This window comes from Zootoca vivipara, chromosome 6 (genome assembly GCF_965207765.1).
Source record: "Zootoca vivipara chromosome 6, rZooViv2.hap1.1, whole genome shotgun sequence".
NCBI classification, from domain to species: Eukaryota; Metazoa; Chordata; class Lepidosauria; order Squamata; family Lacertidae; genus Zootoca; species Zootoca vivipara.
This window is the reverse complement of record NC_142589.1, coordinates 21,569,878-21,585,263: the sequence shown is the minus strand read 5'-3', so window position 1 is coordinate 21,585,263 and position 15,386 is coordinate 21,569,878. Positions and strand designations below refer to the sequence as shown.

The 15,386-nt window shown below is 43.9% G+C and overlaps 1 protein-coding gene across 2 annotated transcripts; it reads right to left on the bottom strand.

Moving 5' to 3' along the window:
• Nucleotides 1–1,066: 1,066 nt before the first annotated feature.
• UBXN10 (UBX domain protein 10) lies at nt 1,067–14,357 on the bottom strand. 2 transcript variants are annotated; one of them, XM_035118041.3, is made up of 3 exons: nt 14,112–14,357; nt 5,627–5,748; nt 1,067–4,600 (listed from the first exon to the last, which is right to left on the bottom strand). In XM_035118041.3, exon 3 carries the CDS (start codon nt 4,583–4,585, stop codon nt 3,689–3,691), a length of 897 nt encoding a protein of 298 aa, XP_034973932.3. In that variant the 5' UTR covers nt 4,586–4,600; nt 5,627–5,748; nt 14,112–14,357; the 3' UTR covers nt 1,067–3,688. The 2 variants fall into 2 exon arrangements, with proteins under 2 accessions (XP_034973932.3, XP_088527885.1); XM_088671759.1 differs by lacking the exon at nt 14,112–14,357 and adding an exon at nt 9,689–9,916.
• Nucleotides 14,358–15,386: the final 1,029 nt, after the last annotated feature.

Below are 15,386 nucleotides of genomic sequence, written 5' to 3'. Positions count from 1 at the left end.
AATGATCTGACTTTCTGTAGGACATGGGTAGGCAAACTAAGGCCCGGGGGCCGGATCTGGCCGAATTGCCTTCTAAATCTGGCTCGCGGACAGTCCGGGAATCAGCATGTTTTTACATGAGTAGAATGTGTCATTTTATTTAAAATGCATCTCTGGGTTATTTGTGGGGCATAGGAATTCGTTCATTTCCCCACCTCAAAATATAGTCCAGCCCCCCACAAGGTCTGAGGGACAGTGGACCGGCCCCCTGCTGAAAAAGTTTGCTGACCCCTGCTATAGGAGACTGAAATTGATGAGTCCCTGCTAGATTAGACTGTGGTGGGTCAAAACAAGATTCCTTGCTACATCAGCCATAGTTGTTTACTACTTCTTTTTTGGAAAACATAAAAACTAACTGATAGTTCTGGAGACCATCAGAGTTAATGGGAGAGAGCAGAAGTAATGGAAAATGGGATTCAGCATCCCACCTAAGTACAAGGAGTTGTCTCCAACTTAAATCTACTATTGAAACCAATGGGTGGTACCCAACTAACTTGGTTCCATCAGTGCAAGGATTTCAATTTGTGCAATGGACATTCTCGCGCTCCCTATATGGGCCCTGTGTCCTCCCCAAATGGGAAACCACAGAGCAGATTCCTAGTGTGCAAATTAAAATCCTTGCACTAACAGGATGCATTAGATATGCCGGGCAGGATCTAACTATGTCCCATCAATTTCAATGTATCTGTTCTTGAGTAGGGCTAATACTTAAAAGCAGCCTGGTTGTTTGACAACACAGGTAAAGATGGCTGTGTTACCTTTGTGCTAAGGGGTATTGGGATGGTTGCTGTTAAGCACCAGATCTTTGATGAAGACACCTCTTTGAGCTGGTCCAATGTCCTTACCATTTCCTTCTGTCAAGAAGGAAAGTGGGATAGAAACTATAAAGGGGGGGGACCTTTGGTGCCTGCTCAGTTACCCACCCAAGTATCGTGTGTGTGTGTGTGTGTGTGTGTGTGTGTGTGTGTGTGTGTTCGTGTTCCAAATGGTTAATCTTGCAACACTAAAAAATTAGGCACTCAAAATGAACACTTGCCTGGACAAAACTAGTCCAGTACACCCAGAATATATTTATTGTATCTAACAGCACACACAACATATATTCAAATTATACTGAAGTGCAAAAAGCATACTTTCTCACCCTCCATCCAGGAAACTGTTCCATTGCTTTAAGCCTTGGTTGTTTTTTCCCCTTGACATTTTCCAGGTTTTTCTTTTTCTACTGTTCCCATGGGGGAGACAAGCTTTCAGGCCATCAGATTCCAGGTTCCTTTCAATGGTCCTTGCAGCTGTAATTCTGAAAATATCCGGCTCCCCTCTACCCTGAGAGGGCTCCCCTCCCCAAAATCAGAAACCAAAAGTCAGCATTTGTTCACACAGCCCAGAGGTCATCTGCCGATATATGGAATAGTGCTGTCACATAGGTGACAGCTTCATATATGGAGCAGAATCAAGTGGTGAAGTCTTTCTGGACTGCCTTCTCGGGCTGGGGACAGGGTTTGACAATACTCTTCTATGAGACAAAGAGGGAATTGGGAGTTAGACCAGTAGCCTCCCAGAGATGATTTACTGAGTGCATGGGGAGGCAAATGATGCAGTCCAAGGGAAGCTTCGCCGCTTGAACCTATGCCATGTAGAAACTGACCCTAAGCTGGAATGACTTCTAAGCAAGACCACTGCCACTGCTCCCCTTGGGTGAAGAAAACGCATTTTATGCCCCACACCCATGATGCTGCTGGTCAAGCAAACTTGGAGCAAAGCAGGCAGCTCATACAACTCTTCTTTATCTCTGCACTATAACCCCTGCTAGGTAGAACAGGAAGTTTTCCCCAATCATTCTTGACCCTGCTGCATGAATCAGGAAGGTGAATGTGGGCTCTCAGGATCAGGCCTTGCCTTGTGACTGCAGGCTAATATCTTGTCTAGACATGGCATTGCTGCCTGTCACCCAGGTGTCTTGTGCTGATGGCCCAGGATGCCCTGCATTTCATCTCTTTCTGCCATATGTGTCACACTTTGGGGTACTGACACAACGTCACCTCATTCCACCTAGCTGTTGTAGGCATCTCTTGTTTCCCAAAGGACCTACTCATGTTTCAGAAGTGGGAAAAGCAAGCGGAAGGCAGGCCTCTGCAAAGAGAGAAACCCAGTAGCTGTAACTGAAGCAAGGCTCGGCACTCTACTAGTCTCGCCTGTGAAGATGTGAGAGCAGAGATGGCCACTGTGGTGGCCCTATAGCTGCTGCTGAATTCCACCTTCCATCAGCCCCAGCCAGCAAGGCCAATAGTCGGGGATGATGGGAACTGGAGTCCAGCAGCAACTGGAAGGCCCCAAGCTGGCTGTTCTTGAGTTAGAGCAAAGAGGTGAGGAATGTCTACCCCACTCAGCCCAATCCTCATTTGTGTCAAAGTGATGCAGGCTCTGGCCTAACTTTTAGCAGCTGCCATCAAAACGAAGGTCAATTTCCTACCAACCTCCAAGGTTAATTTGGCCATCTCGGCAAGGCAAAAGTGAGATTGGATAAAGAGGAATTAACACTTGGAAGCAGAATGTTTTGGCAAGCTGTGTACTTACAGAGCTTAACCCACCCCAACCCCTCAATAATACTAAGATTTCAAATCCTGCACGTGAACAGAAAGCTTTTTTAAAAACATTCGAACACAGATTTTTAAAAAAGAATATAAATGGCATTTTGATAAACACAAACGGGTTAAGATTCATTTTTTAAAAAAAAATGAGAAAGCAGCTTTTAGGAAAAGCCCCTTGGTCATCCCCAAGCAAAACTCGATTAATAACAGAATACAGAAATCGACACACGTTTGCAATTAACTCATTTTTGTTTCAAAAAAGCAAAGGTTCTGTTACCTGTTGCCAAACAACACTCAACATTCAAATTTGCACTGGATAAGCCCACTTAGCTGGGATCTTTCCAGTCTAATTTGTGTCATAATCTTGAGAAAGGAACATCTGATTAACAATACAGCAACAAACTGGTAGGCTGAACTACCGGTAATACAGCTCTCATAAATCTTGGCTTTTTCCATGGGCGAGAGAGAGCAAGTGTTGGGGTCAGTTGCACTTCCATCAAAGCAAAAAACTATTTGGATCTTGACTGGAAGAACTTGGGGGCGGGGGGGGGGGGGGAGAGAGAGAAGAATTGGTCACAATCACCAGAACCTTCTCCTGCACAACCCCTGCTGAAAAGAAGTTTTGCAAATGGATGACAACATCGTTAAATGGAATTTGTGCAAGAGACATTCGGGGAGGGGGGCAGCTATTCATCTTTCCCTGTCCACTCATCCTAAAACTCGCGTTGGTGTGGGGAAAAGATCTATCACAAACCAATCCCTTCCACTGGAATAAAGGAATCAGGATTGTAAGACTTCCCTGGAGAACAGGCCATCTTGAAAACAACTCGGCAAACCTACAAAATGCAATGGGGAATATGGGAAGCTGGGAGAGGGGGTGGGGTGGGGGTTTCAATGCAAATTTTCAATGCAAAGCTTAAGAAACAAAATGGTCCTGCACAGGGAAGAGCTTGGGGGGGGGGTGCTATACCAGAGTGCTACACCAGAGAAAAGGCGTCGGCTGGATCTAAAGGAGATCCACTCTCCAATGGCATTTAATGGAAAGAACAGCCTCCGGACACTTACAGCTCCCCCTCTTGCGCCTCCTGCAGGATACACAACACTGACTTGTGAGGGATCCCGCACTCTTGCAAGGACTTGGTGAGGTCCGCGAAGGTCCTCCGAGGCACTTCCACTGTTTCAATGCTGCAGCGTCTGTACACGACCGAGTTCTTTTGCTCCGCCACTGTAAGGACGGTTTTCAAGCTGTCCGTCGGCCTGAAGTGACGCTCAAACCTGTGACCTGAAGGAGACCTGATGGCAAGAAGCAACCTCGGCTCCTTCTCGCTGGGCTCTTCCAAATTCAGCACAGGATGGGCCCCTTCCCTTGTTTTACTTCGGGGCTTTGTCTCCAGAAGAGGAGGTGGATTCTGAGCGTATTCTCCGCCGCCCCCTTTGTGTTTTGCTATGATAGTGGTGGAGGCTTTCCCTGCCAGGGGAAGAAGCTCTTTGAAGCCTTGCTCTTTCTCTTCTGGTTGGGGACTCCCTTGGAGCTGAGCAGCCTGCTCAGACATCATCTCCACGGCACCCTTTCGCAGTTCTTTCCTGCTGATGGATGGGAGCACTCTGTACTTGTTTAAGGAGGAGGAAGTTCTCATGGGCACCTGCTGGAGGAGATCCGGGATTTCAGCAGGGAACACTTGAACAGGTTGGTACAGCTGCTGGGTTGACAAGGAGGTCTTTCGGCCACTTGCAGCATCTTCGCAGGGAGCTAATGGCTGAGGAGACGATGGCACCTGGTAGGAGTAGGCTTCTATGCTGTGGGAGTAATTCAAGTTGGACCTCGTGCGCCCCTTTGCAGATTTTGGCCGGGTGACATGCATGCTGAGGGAGTGTGGCTGCCAGATGGGAGGCTTCACAATGCCAAAGGAGGTCTTCCGTTCAGAGGATGAGATGTTCAGGTGCGAGGCAGCAGCCATTGCTTTTCAGGAGACCTGGGGAAACAAAAGTCAGAAAGGGCCAGGCACCACCTGGCTTGCAGCAGCCTGCTTTCACTTCCTGCAACAGACTACGTTTCAGCCCAGCTGAATTAGGCTTTGGGCTGTGCTGACAGAAATTCATATGAGCCTGCCACTTTACACCGAAAGGACAGCACTAATCTATCAACTCCTCCAGTGGTGTGCAGTCAGTGGACTAGGCTAGCTCCCTAAATGTTCTCCTGGCACCTCCTTCCCAAAGCCTGGGAGCCAGTTATTATGCCAGTTACACTTATTCAGGCATTCGTTTCAGGAGGCTGACTGGGAACAGAAGCAAAAGGGTTGTGGCTCTTCCGTCTACCTCGTGGGCTTCCCTGGCTGGGCACTGTGGGAACAGAATGCTAGAATATTTTAGTGAAGACTGCTTGAACATGACAGCCACTGTCATGTGGAAGGTCCAGAGGACAAGACTTTGCCCAGGCAGGCATTATGATGGCACCTAAGTGTAGTGCTGCCTTCCTGTGTGCTTGTTTCTGCAGCCCTATTATGCCTGCTCAACTTTGCAAGCAAATAGGTTACGAGAAAAGGAAACTGAAAGGCTTATGTTGTGCATAGATTGACTTCTCAGGTTTATTCTGAAGCTGCCTCAGGGCCAGAACACCTCAAAATTAAAAGACAGCAGCAAAAGCATCCCAGGATATTTCAGTAACCAGTTAAAGCTTTGTCAATGAAGGTCATCGGGACGGAGATACTGTATAGAACAATGCAGGCAAGAACGAGCTGTCTCAGGAACAGTTTCTTCTCTAGAGCGATTTTGGCCTTAAATGGAAAGTCTGGACTTTGATGTCATCTTATTTTACTTGTTATTTTGTATTATATTTACTGTTTTTAATTAGGTTTTGTAATTTTGGATTATGCAGAATGCTTTATCTGAGTAGATGTAGCAACCGAGTAATTTCGTTGTTCAAGGGGACAATGACAATAAAGATATCTTCTTATCTTAACATGTTTGGAAAAAGTTCAAAAGCAAACCAAAACACTCACATGCAGAAGATGCTCCATCGGCTCAAAAGGACTGACGGCTCAAGAGCTCCAGAGGATCAAACAGGCCAGTCAGTCTGAGAGGATCTCTGCCTGCACCTCCTGGGAGTTGCAGATTTTCAACCCTGAAACCAAGCAAGAGAAAAGAAGGGCGGAGATGACATTTCTCTCTGTGAGAAATCTGTTAATTGTCCTCTAGAGGCCAAGGCAACTATTGGAGCTGTCCATTTCCAGCAGGCCCCCATGCTTCTAGAAACTCACGACAGGCAGAAATCCAATAGGTATAGCTTTTATTGAATTAAACCTCTTAAAAATAGAGGATCTCTGCATTGAAAAACAGGCACAGGTTCTTAATGAACACTGAAGGCAGTCCAAGGCAGATGCTGGGCAGGGGGGAGTGCCCTCTGCGCCTAGCCCTCATTCCATCAGCTGTTGCTGCCGGTAGCTGAGAGCCCAAAGAATACTTTGACTTACCTACAAAGACAGAGTGGCTGCATGCAGTTCAGCTCAGCATTAAACCCATTGAGATCACAGGCCATAAACATGTCTAACGCCAGGCTGGATTTTGACATTCTGGCTTAAGCAAGGAAAAGAAAAGAGTGCCACCTCCCTCTTGATTAACATCATTCCTCATGACTGCATTAGAGCAAGAGACCCCAGCAGCTTAGCAGCCTCATGGACTTATTTTATGCAACTCCATTGCAAATCACAAAGTCTCTGTGAATTGAAAGTGGAGACACTATATGTAATTTCCTTGTTTGTTTGTTCTGTAACACAAGAAAATCTTTAATAAAAACTATTTTTTAAAAAAAGAGTTGGTACCTTGAATTTGCTGCTAATCATCTTCTCTCACCACCTCTTCCCTCTTTCCCGTGGGTGTAGAAAAGGGCGGAGCAACTCAAAATCCATAAAATTACATAGCAAACTGAGGTTCTGCCCCCCCCCCACAAAAGGCCTGCCCCCTAAAAAAAAAATCCTGGCTATGCCCATGCCCTTTCCTATTATGTGATTTCTTCTGTTTTATGTTTCCCGAGCATTATTTGACATTTTAAACTACCTTGAATACTTGGGTAGGAAGGTGACATGTAGATATTAAAAACTGATGCATCAAATTTGCATATCTAAAACAAAGGTAGTGAAGAAAAAGAGACACTTTTGTGTATTTAAATCAAGAAACCAGGTGTTGCTTAAATGATACACACATGTGTCACTCCTAAGAGGTACCGTCTTCCTCCTATGTGAGATGGAAGGGGACGTCTGCTACCTGTAATGCTTATGTTAAAAATAATTCAAGAGGAATGCCTCTTAAGACAATTTTTAAAAGGTTTTACCTGACTAAAGGTTGCTGCTCTACAACCAAAGAATAAGTGTAGTTAAAAAAAAAAAGCACAAAAGTTAACGGTTGTCAAACTAAAGGGATAGACATCCCCGGCAGAGGAGACACATTCTTCTTCCCTTTATACATTAACAGCAGCACGATTTGTGCCCATCTGTTTATTTACATCTATTTAGACAACTTTCCAAACAACACTCACAGCAATGCAAAACTAAATTACAAATACACCATCACCACATAAATATACAAGAGATCACTTTAAGCACCACATTCAGTGCAAGCTTACAAGGGAAAGCAGCAATACAAATACTCCCACCTTAAAAGTCAAGGCACTTTGAGATGCCAATTGAAAAGCAAGCTAAGAGAAGAGTTGTTTTTCTTTTTTAATCCTTCTGGCAAAAAACACTGGGCGCAATGAGGGCCTCTCACAATCAGGAATAGGAAAACCTTTGTCAGCCTGAGAAACACATTCCCTTCTAGGCAAACTTCTGGGGGCAGGATGCCAGCAGTGGGCAGAGCCAGAGGCAAAAGTGGGCAAATTGATGCATGTGAATTTCACCTTTGTCCAGGTGGCTAATTTCAACACAGACTCACACACCCTCACACGATCATCCATCCAAGGCATCAAAAAGCATTGCCAGACTTCCAGCCAGGCAAAAACACTCGTGGAGGGTGCAAAGTAGTGGCAGTGAATGGTGTGGCAGGGGAGGGGGTGTGGCTAGGGGAGAGTCCCAAGGGCCAAATAAAAAGGACTGGGTGGGCACATCTGGCCCTTGGGCCTGAGGTTCCCCACCCTGAGGTTCCCCACCTAAAGAGACTGTACCACAGAGTGATACAGTGTGCGCTCCTCCTCAATACATACCAGAATTCTGGTACCTCCCTAAAAGATGGCAATCAGAGTAGAGGATTTCCATTATGGATCTGAGTCTGGAGGGAAACTTGGGAATGAAAGTGTTTTGTGATGCAAGCTGGGGATAGGGATTGCAGGATTTTGAAAGGTAAGAATCAGTTCTCTGGAGTCAGAAGGAGACTGGTCATGTAGGCTTCCTAGTCACTAGCAGAAACCTTCAAGGAAAAGTGCTCCCCAAATTTTACGTACCCACCCTGACAACAACAAATCTGAGATGAGGGCCATTCAAACTTACAGCCCTTCACTGTCTCTAAATATCAGGTGCCTTTGATGATCAAGAAAGAAGACATCTCCAGAGCTGTGGCCCTGGTGTCCTCTTAACAGAGCTTCAGCTAAGACCTTACTTAAATAATGGCTTGGCATCAGGGTGGATAAAAATCAATGATTTTTTAAAAAAAATCAAAAAAATCGGATTTTTTTATTTAAATCGGATTTTTTTTATTTAAATCGATTTTTTTGATTTAAATTGGATTTTTTTAATAAAATGCTTTTTGAGGAAAACATATTACCATCCAAAGGTTATTCCATCATGAAATAAAGATTAGTTTTTTAATTATGTAGTATAAGGTTGTATATGTTTAATTTTGGGGGTAAATAAATTCCATTAATCCATTCACAATGTCATGCTCTTCCAGAGGTTTTTGTAAGATTATTGGGCAGTTTCTCTGCCTACAAGATATTATCACAGGTGCTTGGTTTACTTTTGCAGTTCTCAAAACTGAATTTGACTCAACAGAGATCACATGCCTCTTCTTCACAGCAAAAATGTTATAACATGAACAGAGTTGAGAAAAAGACCTTAATCCTATTGTTCTACAAACCTATGAATACAGAAGCAACCCCTTCAGTGCTAAGTTTCAAGAAGTTCAGTGAATAGAATAGAAACAATATTTTTCTGATTGTTTGGAGTGGACAGTATTTAAGTTTTTCATGTGTAGGCTGGGCTGACAGTCTAAGTTTCTTAAAATATATATATTTTGTTTTTGTTTAGCCAAATTAGTTAACAAACATGGATGTTTGTTTAAGCAAATAACATTTGCTGAAATGTTATTGTTTCAGTTGAATAAATCTATTTAAATTGTTATTATTAAGGTAATGATTATTTTTCTCCTTCCTAAGTACAACAGTAAAGTTGTCCAAATATGAATGATTAACCTATTAAACTGGGGATAAAAAACTAATATGAAAAGTTGTTATTCTAAAAATCTTCATCTACTTGCATATTAAAGTTATACCAGCAAGAATTAGTCTTTATGATTTAAATCAACTATGATTTAAATCAAGCCTTACTGACTAGTGATTTAAATCGTGATTTAAATCGTGATTTAAATCAGTTTGATTTAAATCAAATCCACCCTGCTTGGCATTTTAATGAACACTAATTTTCATGTAATGCTACTTCAGGGCATTTTTAATGCTAATTTAACAGCTTTGATTTATGAATTTCTTTTTACTGTGTGTGACATTTAAAAGTTTTTAAATTGACTTTTCACAAACTGCCTTGAACTTCCAAAGTACCAATAGTAGGCAGGATTTACATGTTGAATACACACACACATTCTGGGTTGTATCGTATCTACTCAGAGCACAACCACTGAAAATAACAGATGTGAATAACTTAGGTCAATCACTTTCAATGGGTCTACTCTGATTAGAACTTAGATGGCTAAAACCCTTTGAAATTACTGTAAACCTATTTTGAAGCTGCCTTCCCATCCAGAGCATCTCAAATTCACCCCAAAAACTGTTAGTCCAAAGAGTAATTACCAATCCTTCTGCTTTCACAAAACTGGACAAAGAAAACAAAGCTCTTTTTCACCTTATGCCTTCTTGTTTTCTCACATCCACAAAAATGGGAAAAGAGTCTGTAGCAAATGATGAACTCTGTTCTTGTGGCCAAGTCTGGGGGCACTGCTGCTGCCATGTTCCAACTGACAATGGCACAGCACCCACCCATATCTGCCAGCTATATATAATGGGGGAAAGGGCCCATTGACTTGGGTTACAATAAAAGGTGTAGGAACCACCAGCTAGCCACAGAGGCCAGGCTCACCAAGACAATCATCCACTGAGTGGGGATGTAGAGTAAAAAGAGTAGGTGTGTTTGTGTATTAAACTTAATATGCCAAGCAACAGATATAAACTCCAAGGCAGCACAATCAATACAAAGCGTTATATGTGCCATGTCATGGAGAAAACACATACAAACAGGAGTCCAAGCTACATCTAATCTCAGTCCAAAAGAAAAGAGCATACAGATGATGATTAAAAGTGAGTTCTCTCATTCAGTTTTACACTCCTAGAATCCATCTGAATAGCATCTCGGTTCGACCTTTATAAACAAATATTTGCTGTTTCAAAACAAATGTGAGGCAGACTTTTAAACCTATTCATTTGACAACATTGATATACCACTTGATTGTAAAAGAACCCCCAAACTTCTAAATGGTTATGTTAAAATGCTTCATAAAAGCTGTTAAAGTAAGTGTGTAAAGGACTCAAAAGATTAATTTAAATCAACAGTAGCTAAAAAGAGAAAGAATACACATATCTTCTGTATGCTAGGATAGGCTTTCCTAAACAGAAATGTTTTAAGCACAGTACAGGTAAGGCACCTGCCTGATGTCGATAGGCAGGCAGCTTCAAAGGTGCTGTCAACTAAAAGACTGATTTCTTACAAGTGCAGAACAGGTATTATGGGGCACCAGTAAGAGCCAGTTCCACAGACTGAAGCAACCGAGTGAGCATATAGGGGGAAAGGCAATCCCTCAAGTAAACTGATCCCAAGTTGTTATGGGATTTATATACCAACAGTAACACATTGAATTGCAACCAGTAGCAGATGTGCAGCCAGTGCCGATCTCTGGTGCAGATCTCCGAGCAGAGGTGTTATATGCTGACAGGGTCTCATTCCTGTTAGCAACCGTGTGGCAACTTTCTGCACTAGCTGCAGTTTCCAGATAAAGTGCAAGTGAAGCCCTACAGAGTACATTACAGTAATCCAATCTTGAAGTCACCAGTGCCTGAACTACTGTAGTCATGCTCTTCCAGTTCAGGAATGGCCACAGTTGTCGCTCATGCTAAAAGGAACTTCTGGCCACTGAATGTTGATAATTCTCAAACTTTTGTGTAATATTAAATGTAAGGTGGTGGAGCCTGGAGAAAGGGCTTTTAAAAAAAGAAAAGGTGGAACATATCCAGCAGTAACTTGCACCTATTTGCATTTATTCCCAACCACTCCTTTCCCCCAAGGGGCTCATGGTGGCATAAATCCCCACCCCACCCTGCTTTATTTCACAGCAACCCTGTGAGGTAATTTAGGCAGAGTGTGTGACTGACCCAAGGTAGAGATTTAAACATAGAGCTTCCTAGTCCTTGCCCTGTACTGTAACCTCTATACCACACTGGCTTTTAAAATGTCAGGTAGCTGTGCTGACAGAGAGAAGGGGAAATTAGAAAACACCATTAGGCTATAACAAACTGCAGGCTCTGGGGCTTTTCCATCAGCCCTTGAGCATTTCTCCCCCACACCCTACCAACCCTTTTGGAATATGAATAGTTTAGCCTGATGAAGGGTTCTGTGGAACAAAAAGGTATACTCATGGCTTTGTGACCTTTTAGTTGGTTCCAATAAAGGCCTCATATTGGATTGCACATGTCTCGCCTTTAGTTGCCTTTTCCACAATGTGCAGTGAGATTTACAAGTGCTTTCCAAAGGGCAAACTACTCTTGTGGCAGGACAAAATCCCAAACCCTGTTAGGAGCAAGAATGATCTGAGCGAGTGTACAACTTGGACAGCCTGACTGATTCTTCTGTGCCCCTCATTCTATACTCGCAACACTTCCATGAAGCCACCTCTCTTCCCCCTGCCAGTTCAGATCCAGAAAACTCAAACCACAAGGCTAATTAATCACTGCTGGCTTTTCTATTTTTCCTCCTGCAAATTTCAGACTGCACGCTCCTTCTGGCAGAGACCTGTCATCTGTTGCTTATGCAAAGTACAGTATACTGATCCATTTCCTTTACCCCTTAATTGAAAATTTATCAGTGTCCAAAACTAAGGCTGCGACTAATCCAGAGGCGGGGAACTTGTGTCCTTCCAGATGTTACTGGACTCCAGCTCTCATTAGGCCCAGCCAACATAGCCAATAATGATATATGAAAGGAACTGAAGTCCAGCAGCATCCGGAAGGTCACAGATTTCCTGTTAAGGTCCTCATCAGATGCCTTGCTCTATTTACCTTCCCTTTTTGCCTGCCATGGAGGAGACGGTGGCTACCAGTGGTGCGGCCTTTTTAGCACTGGCACCTCATCTATGGAATTCCCTATTCAACCGGCATCAAATCTAAAAACGTTTTTGACTCTTCTGGGTAAAAATGTGTATTGGTGCTCTCAACAATCTGTGACAGGTTTGGGGTTTTTATAAGTTTCCTTATAAGCTAGTGTCTGTGTGTGTATAGTTTAATTGAAATACTTATATATGCCACCTTGAAAGTGCTGCTGGTCAGCAAGAACTGTCTGGGGATTAGGTGAATTGCCTGTTTTGGTCACTAGCCTTGAAAAAAAACAGGTTCACCACTTGAAAGTTTCCTAGACCCAACACTGCTCTTTAGCACCCAAATAGCAGCTGTGACCAGGAATGCATTTTGCAGTGTTGGCTGGTATGCCAGCTGTGCTCTTCCTGGAGAAGGTTGATTCACTTGCCATTGACACAGCTAAACTGGATTAGTGCAACACCCTCTATGTGACTTCACTGTTGCACCATTTTACTATCTCCCAGTTTGTTTACATCTCCAATTAAAAATGCTGATTATAACTGCAAAGCACTACCCAGTTTATGACCAGCATACTTGAAGGATCACTTCTTCCCACTCAGATCCTTGGCAGAGGCCCCAATCCATGCCCCAGCACCATCCAACTTGCAGCTGATGAGTAGGCAGAAGGGTGGCAGGGGCTTCTCTATTGGGGTGCCTGAGCTTCAGAGTTCTCAGCCCCAGCTGGCCCCATCACTGATGACACTTTCATACCCTGTGAAAAACATATTGGGCCCCTTTGGCCTAAATACTTAATCCCACTCCTTTTCCTTCCATGTCCTTCCTGATGCTGACCCTTTTTCATTATGCTAATAATACCATTTTATTGTGTGCTGTTTTTGCATGGTTTTAAGTGGATAGTTGTTGGCCATGTTGGAGGCCCTGTTACTAGAAAATAAAGTGCAGAATAAAAATATTTTGATAAAAATACAGTCATGTTATATTTTAAATACACATACATAAAACCAGATACACAAACATTAAAATATAAAACATCCAATAATTAAAATATACAGTAGAACAATCCCAAACAACACAGCCATTAGAACAGGATGTTCACATACATATTGCACACCATAGTAAATAAACACAAATACAAACAACCTTCCAGAAAAACTGCCATATTCTATGCAATGTAAGTAACAACTAAACAGAGCATTCTCTTTAGGCTTAATTTCAATGAAGCAATAGATAAATGTTGCAAAATAAATAAAATTCAGCATCAAAACAAAAACGGCACATAAAAACTACACATACGCACAAGGAAAATCCTACACTATATCAGAAAATAAAATGTGACCAATGAAAACTGAGCAAAAAAGAAAGTGAAAATGTAAACATGATTTACTAAGTGAGCAATTTAAGATATTTTTAAATCCACAGATTGGAACGGGCCAAACTACAAGTACAGTATAAGACCAAATCCATGCCATACTTTTAAAAGCACACCCAACTCACGTTTAAAGCACGTGGCTTCCCTGAAAGAATCCTGGGAACTGTAGTTTGCTAGGGGGTGCTGAGAACTGTAGTTCTGTCCCGATATTCTCCAGGGTAAAGTCATGTGCTTTTAAATGTAGGGCGTGCAACTGCCCCAATACCGTGTGCGCGTGAGTTTCTATGCACGTTTGCAACTCAGCCTTTGCCAACCCTGTGCCCTCCCAGAAGAACTTTTGGACCACAACGCTCACCAGCGCTGATGGAAGTTGTAGTCCGAAACTTCCAAGAGGGCACAGAGTAGGCAAAGGCTGGTGTCATGTAACCAAGTATCTCATACGTGCGCATGCTCAGTCTCTCCCACCACCCAGAGGTAGGGAGGAGGCCGAGGCCCCCAGCTTCCGAGGCGAGAAAGGGCGAGTGGCGGGGCCCGACCCTGTCGCGTCAGGTAAAGTAAGGGGAGCCCCGCGCCAAGCCTTCGCCCGCCCTCTCACCTCGCAGCGGCTCCATCCAGCAGCCCTTCTCGCTCCCTCGCCGCAGGTCCGGTCCTCCTCGGTGGTAAACAGCGCCGCGTTTCCACGGCAACGCCCGCCAGTAGTCTACTTCCGGCCTTGACCGGAACAAAGCGCAGTCTCTCCATCCACGACTGAAGAACGTCCTAGAGAGGCCGAAGCGGGTGTAGGAAGGTGGGTGGGCGAGGGCGCGCGGTGGCGTGGCAGTTCTAGGACATGGTTTTCTATGGGCGCGGAGTGGCGTCGCTCTAGCCTTCGACATCTCCGTGGTAAACGGAGCAAGAGCTCTGGAATAAACCTAGAGACAGGGAAAGAGAAAAGGGGCGATGGAAAGAGTGCGAACTGGCTGGATGTGGGCTGTGAGCAGGTGCTGAGGGTCAATTTAAAGGGAATTTTCTTTGGATATCTTTGTTGTTGTTGTTGTTTAGTCGTCTCCAACTCTTTGTGACCCCATGGACCAGAGCACGCCAGGAACTCGTGTCTTCCACTGCCTCCCGCAGTTTGGTCAGACTCATGTTCGTAGCTTCTAGAACACTGTCCAACAATCTCATCCTCTGTCGTCCCCTTCTCCTAGTGCCCTCAATCTTTCCCAACACCAGGGTCTTTTCCAGGGAGTCTTCTCTTCTCACGAGGTGGCCAAAGTATTGGAGCCTCAGCTTCAGGATCTGTCCTTCCAGTGAGCACTCAGGGCTGATTTCCTTAAGAATGGATAGGTTTGATCTTCTTGCAGTCCATGGGACTCTCAAGAGTCTCCTCCAGCACCATAATTCAAAAGCATCAATTCTTCGGCTATCAGCCTTCTTTATGGTCCAGCTCTCACTTCCATACATCACTACTGGGAAAACCATAGCTTTAACTATACGGACCTTTGTCAGCAAGGTGATGTCTCTGCTTTTTAAGATGCTGTCTAGGTTTGTCATTGCTTTTCTCCCAAGAAGCAGGCGTCTTTTAATTTCGTGACTGCTGTCACCATCTGCAGTGATCATGGAACCCAAGAAAGTAAAATCTCTCACTGCCTCCATTTCTTCCCCTTCTATTTGCCAGGAGGTGATGGGACCAGTGGCCATGATCTTAGTTTTTTTGATGTTGAGCTTCATACCAAATTTTGCGCTCTCCTCTTTCTCCCTTATTAAAAGGTTATTTAATTCCTCCTCACTTTCTGCCATCAAGGTTGTATCATCAGCATATCTGAGGTTGTTGGTACTGTATATTTGACTTCACTCTCCAGGATGTCTGGCTCAAGGTCAGCAACCACAC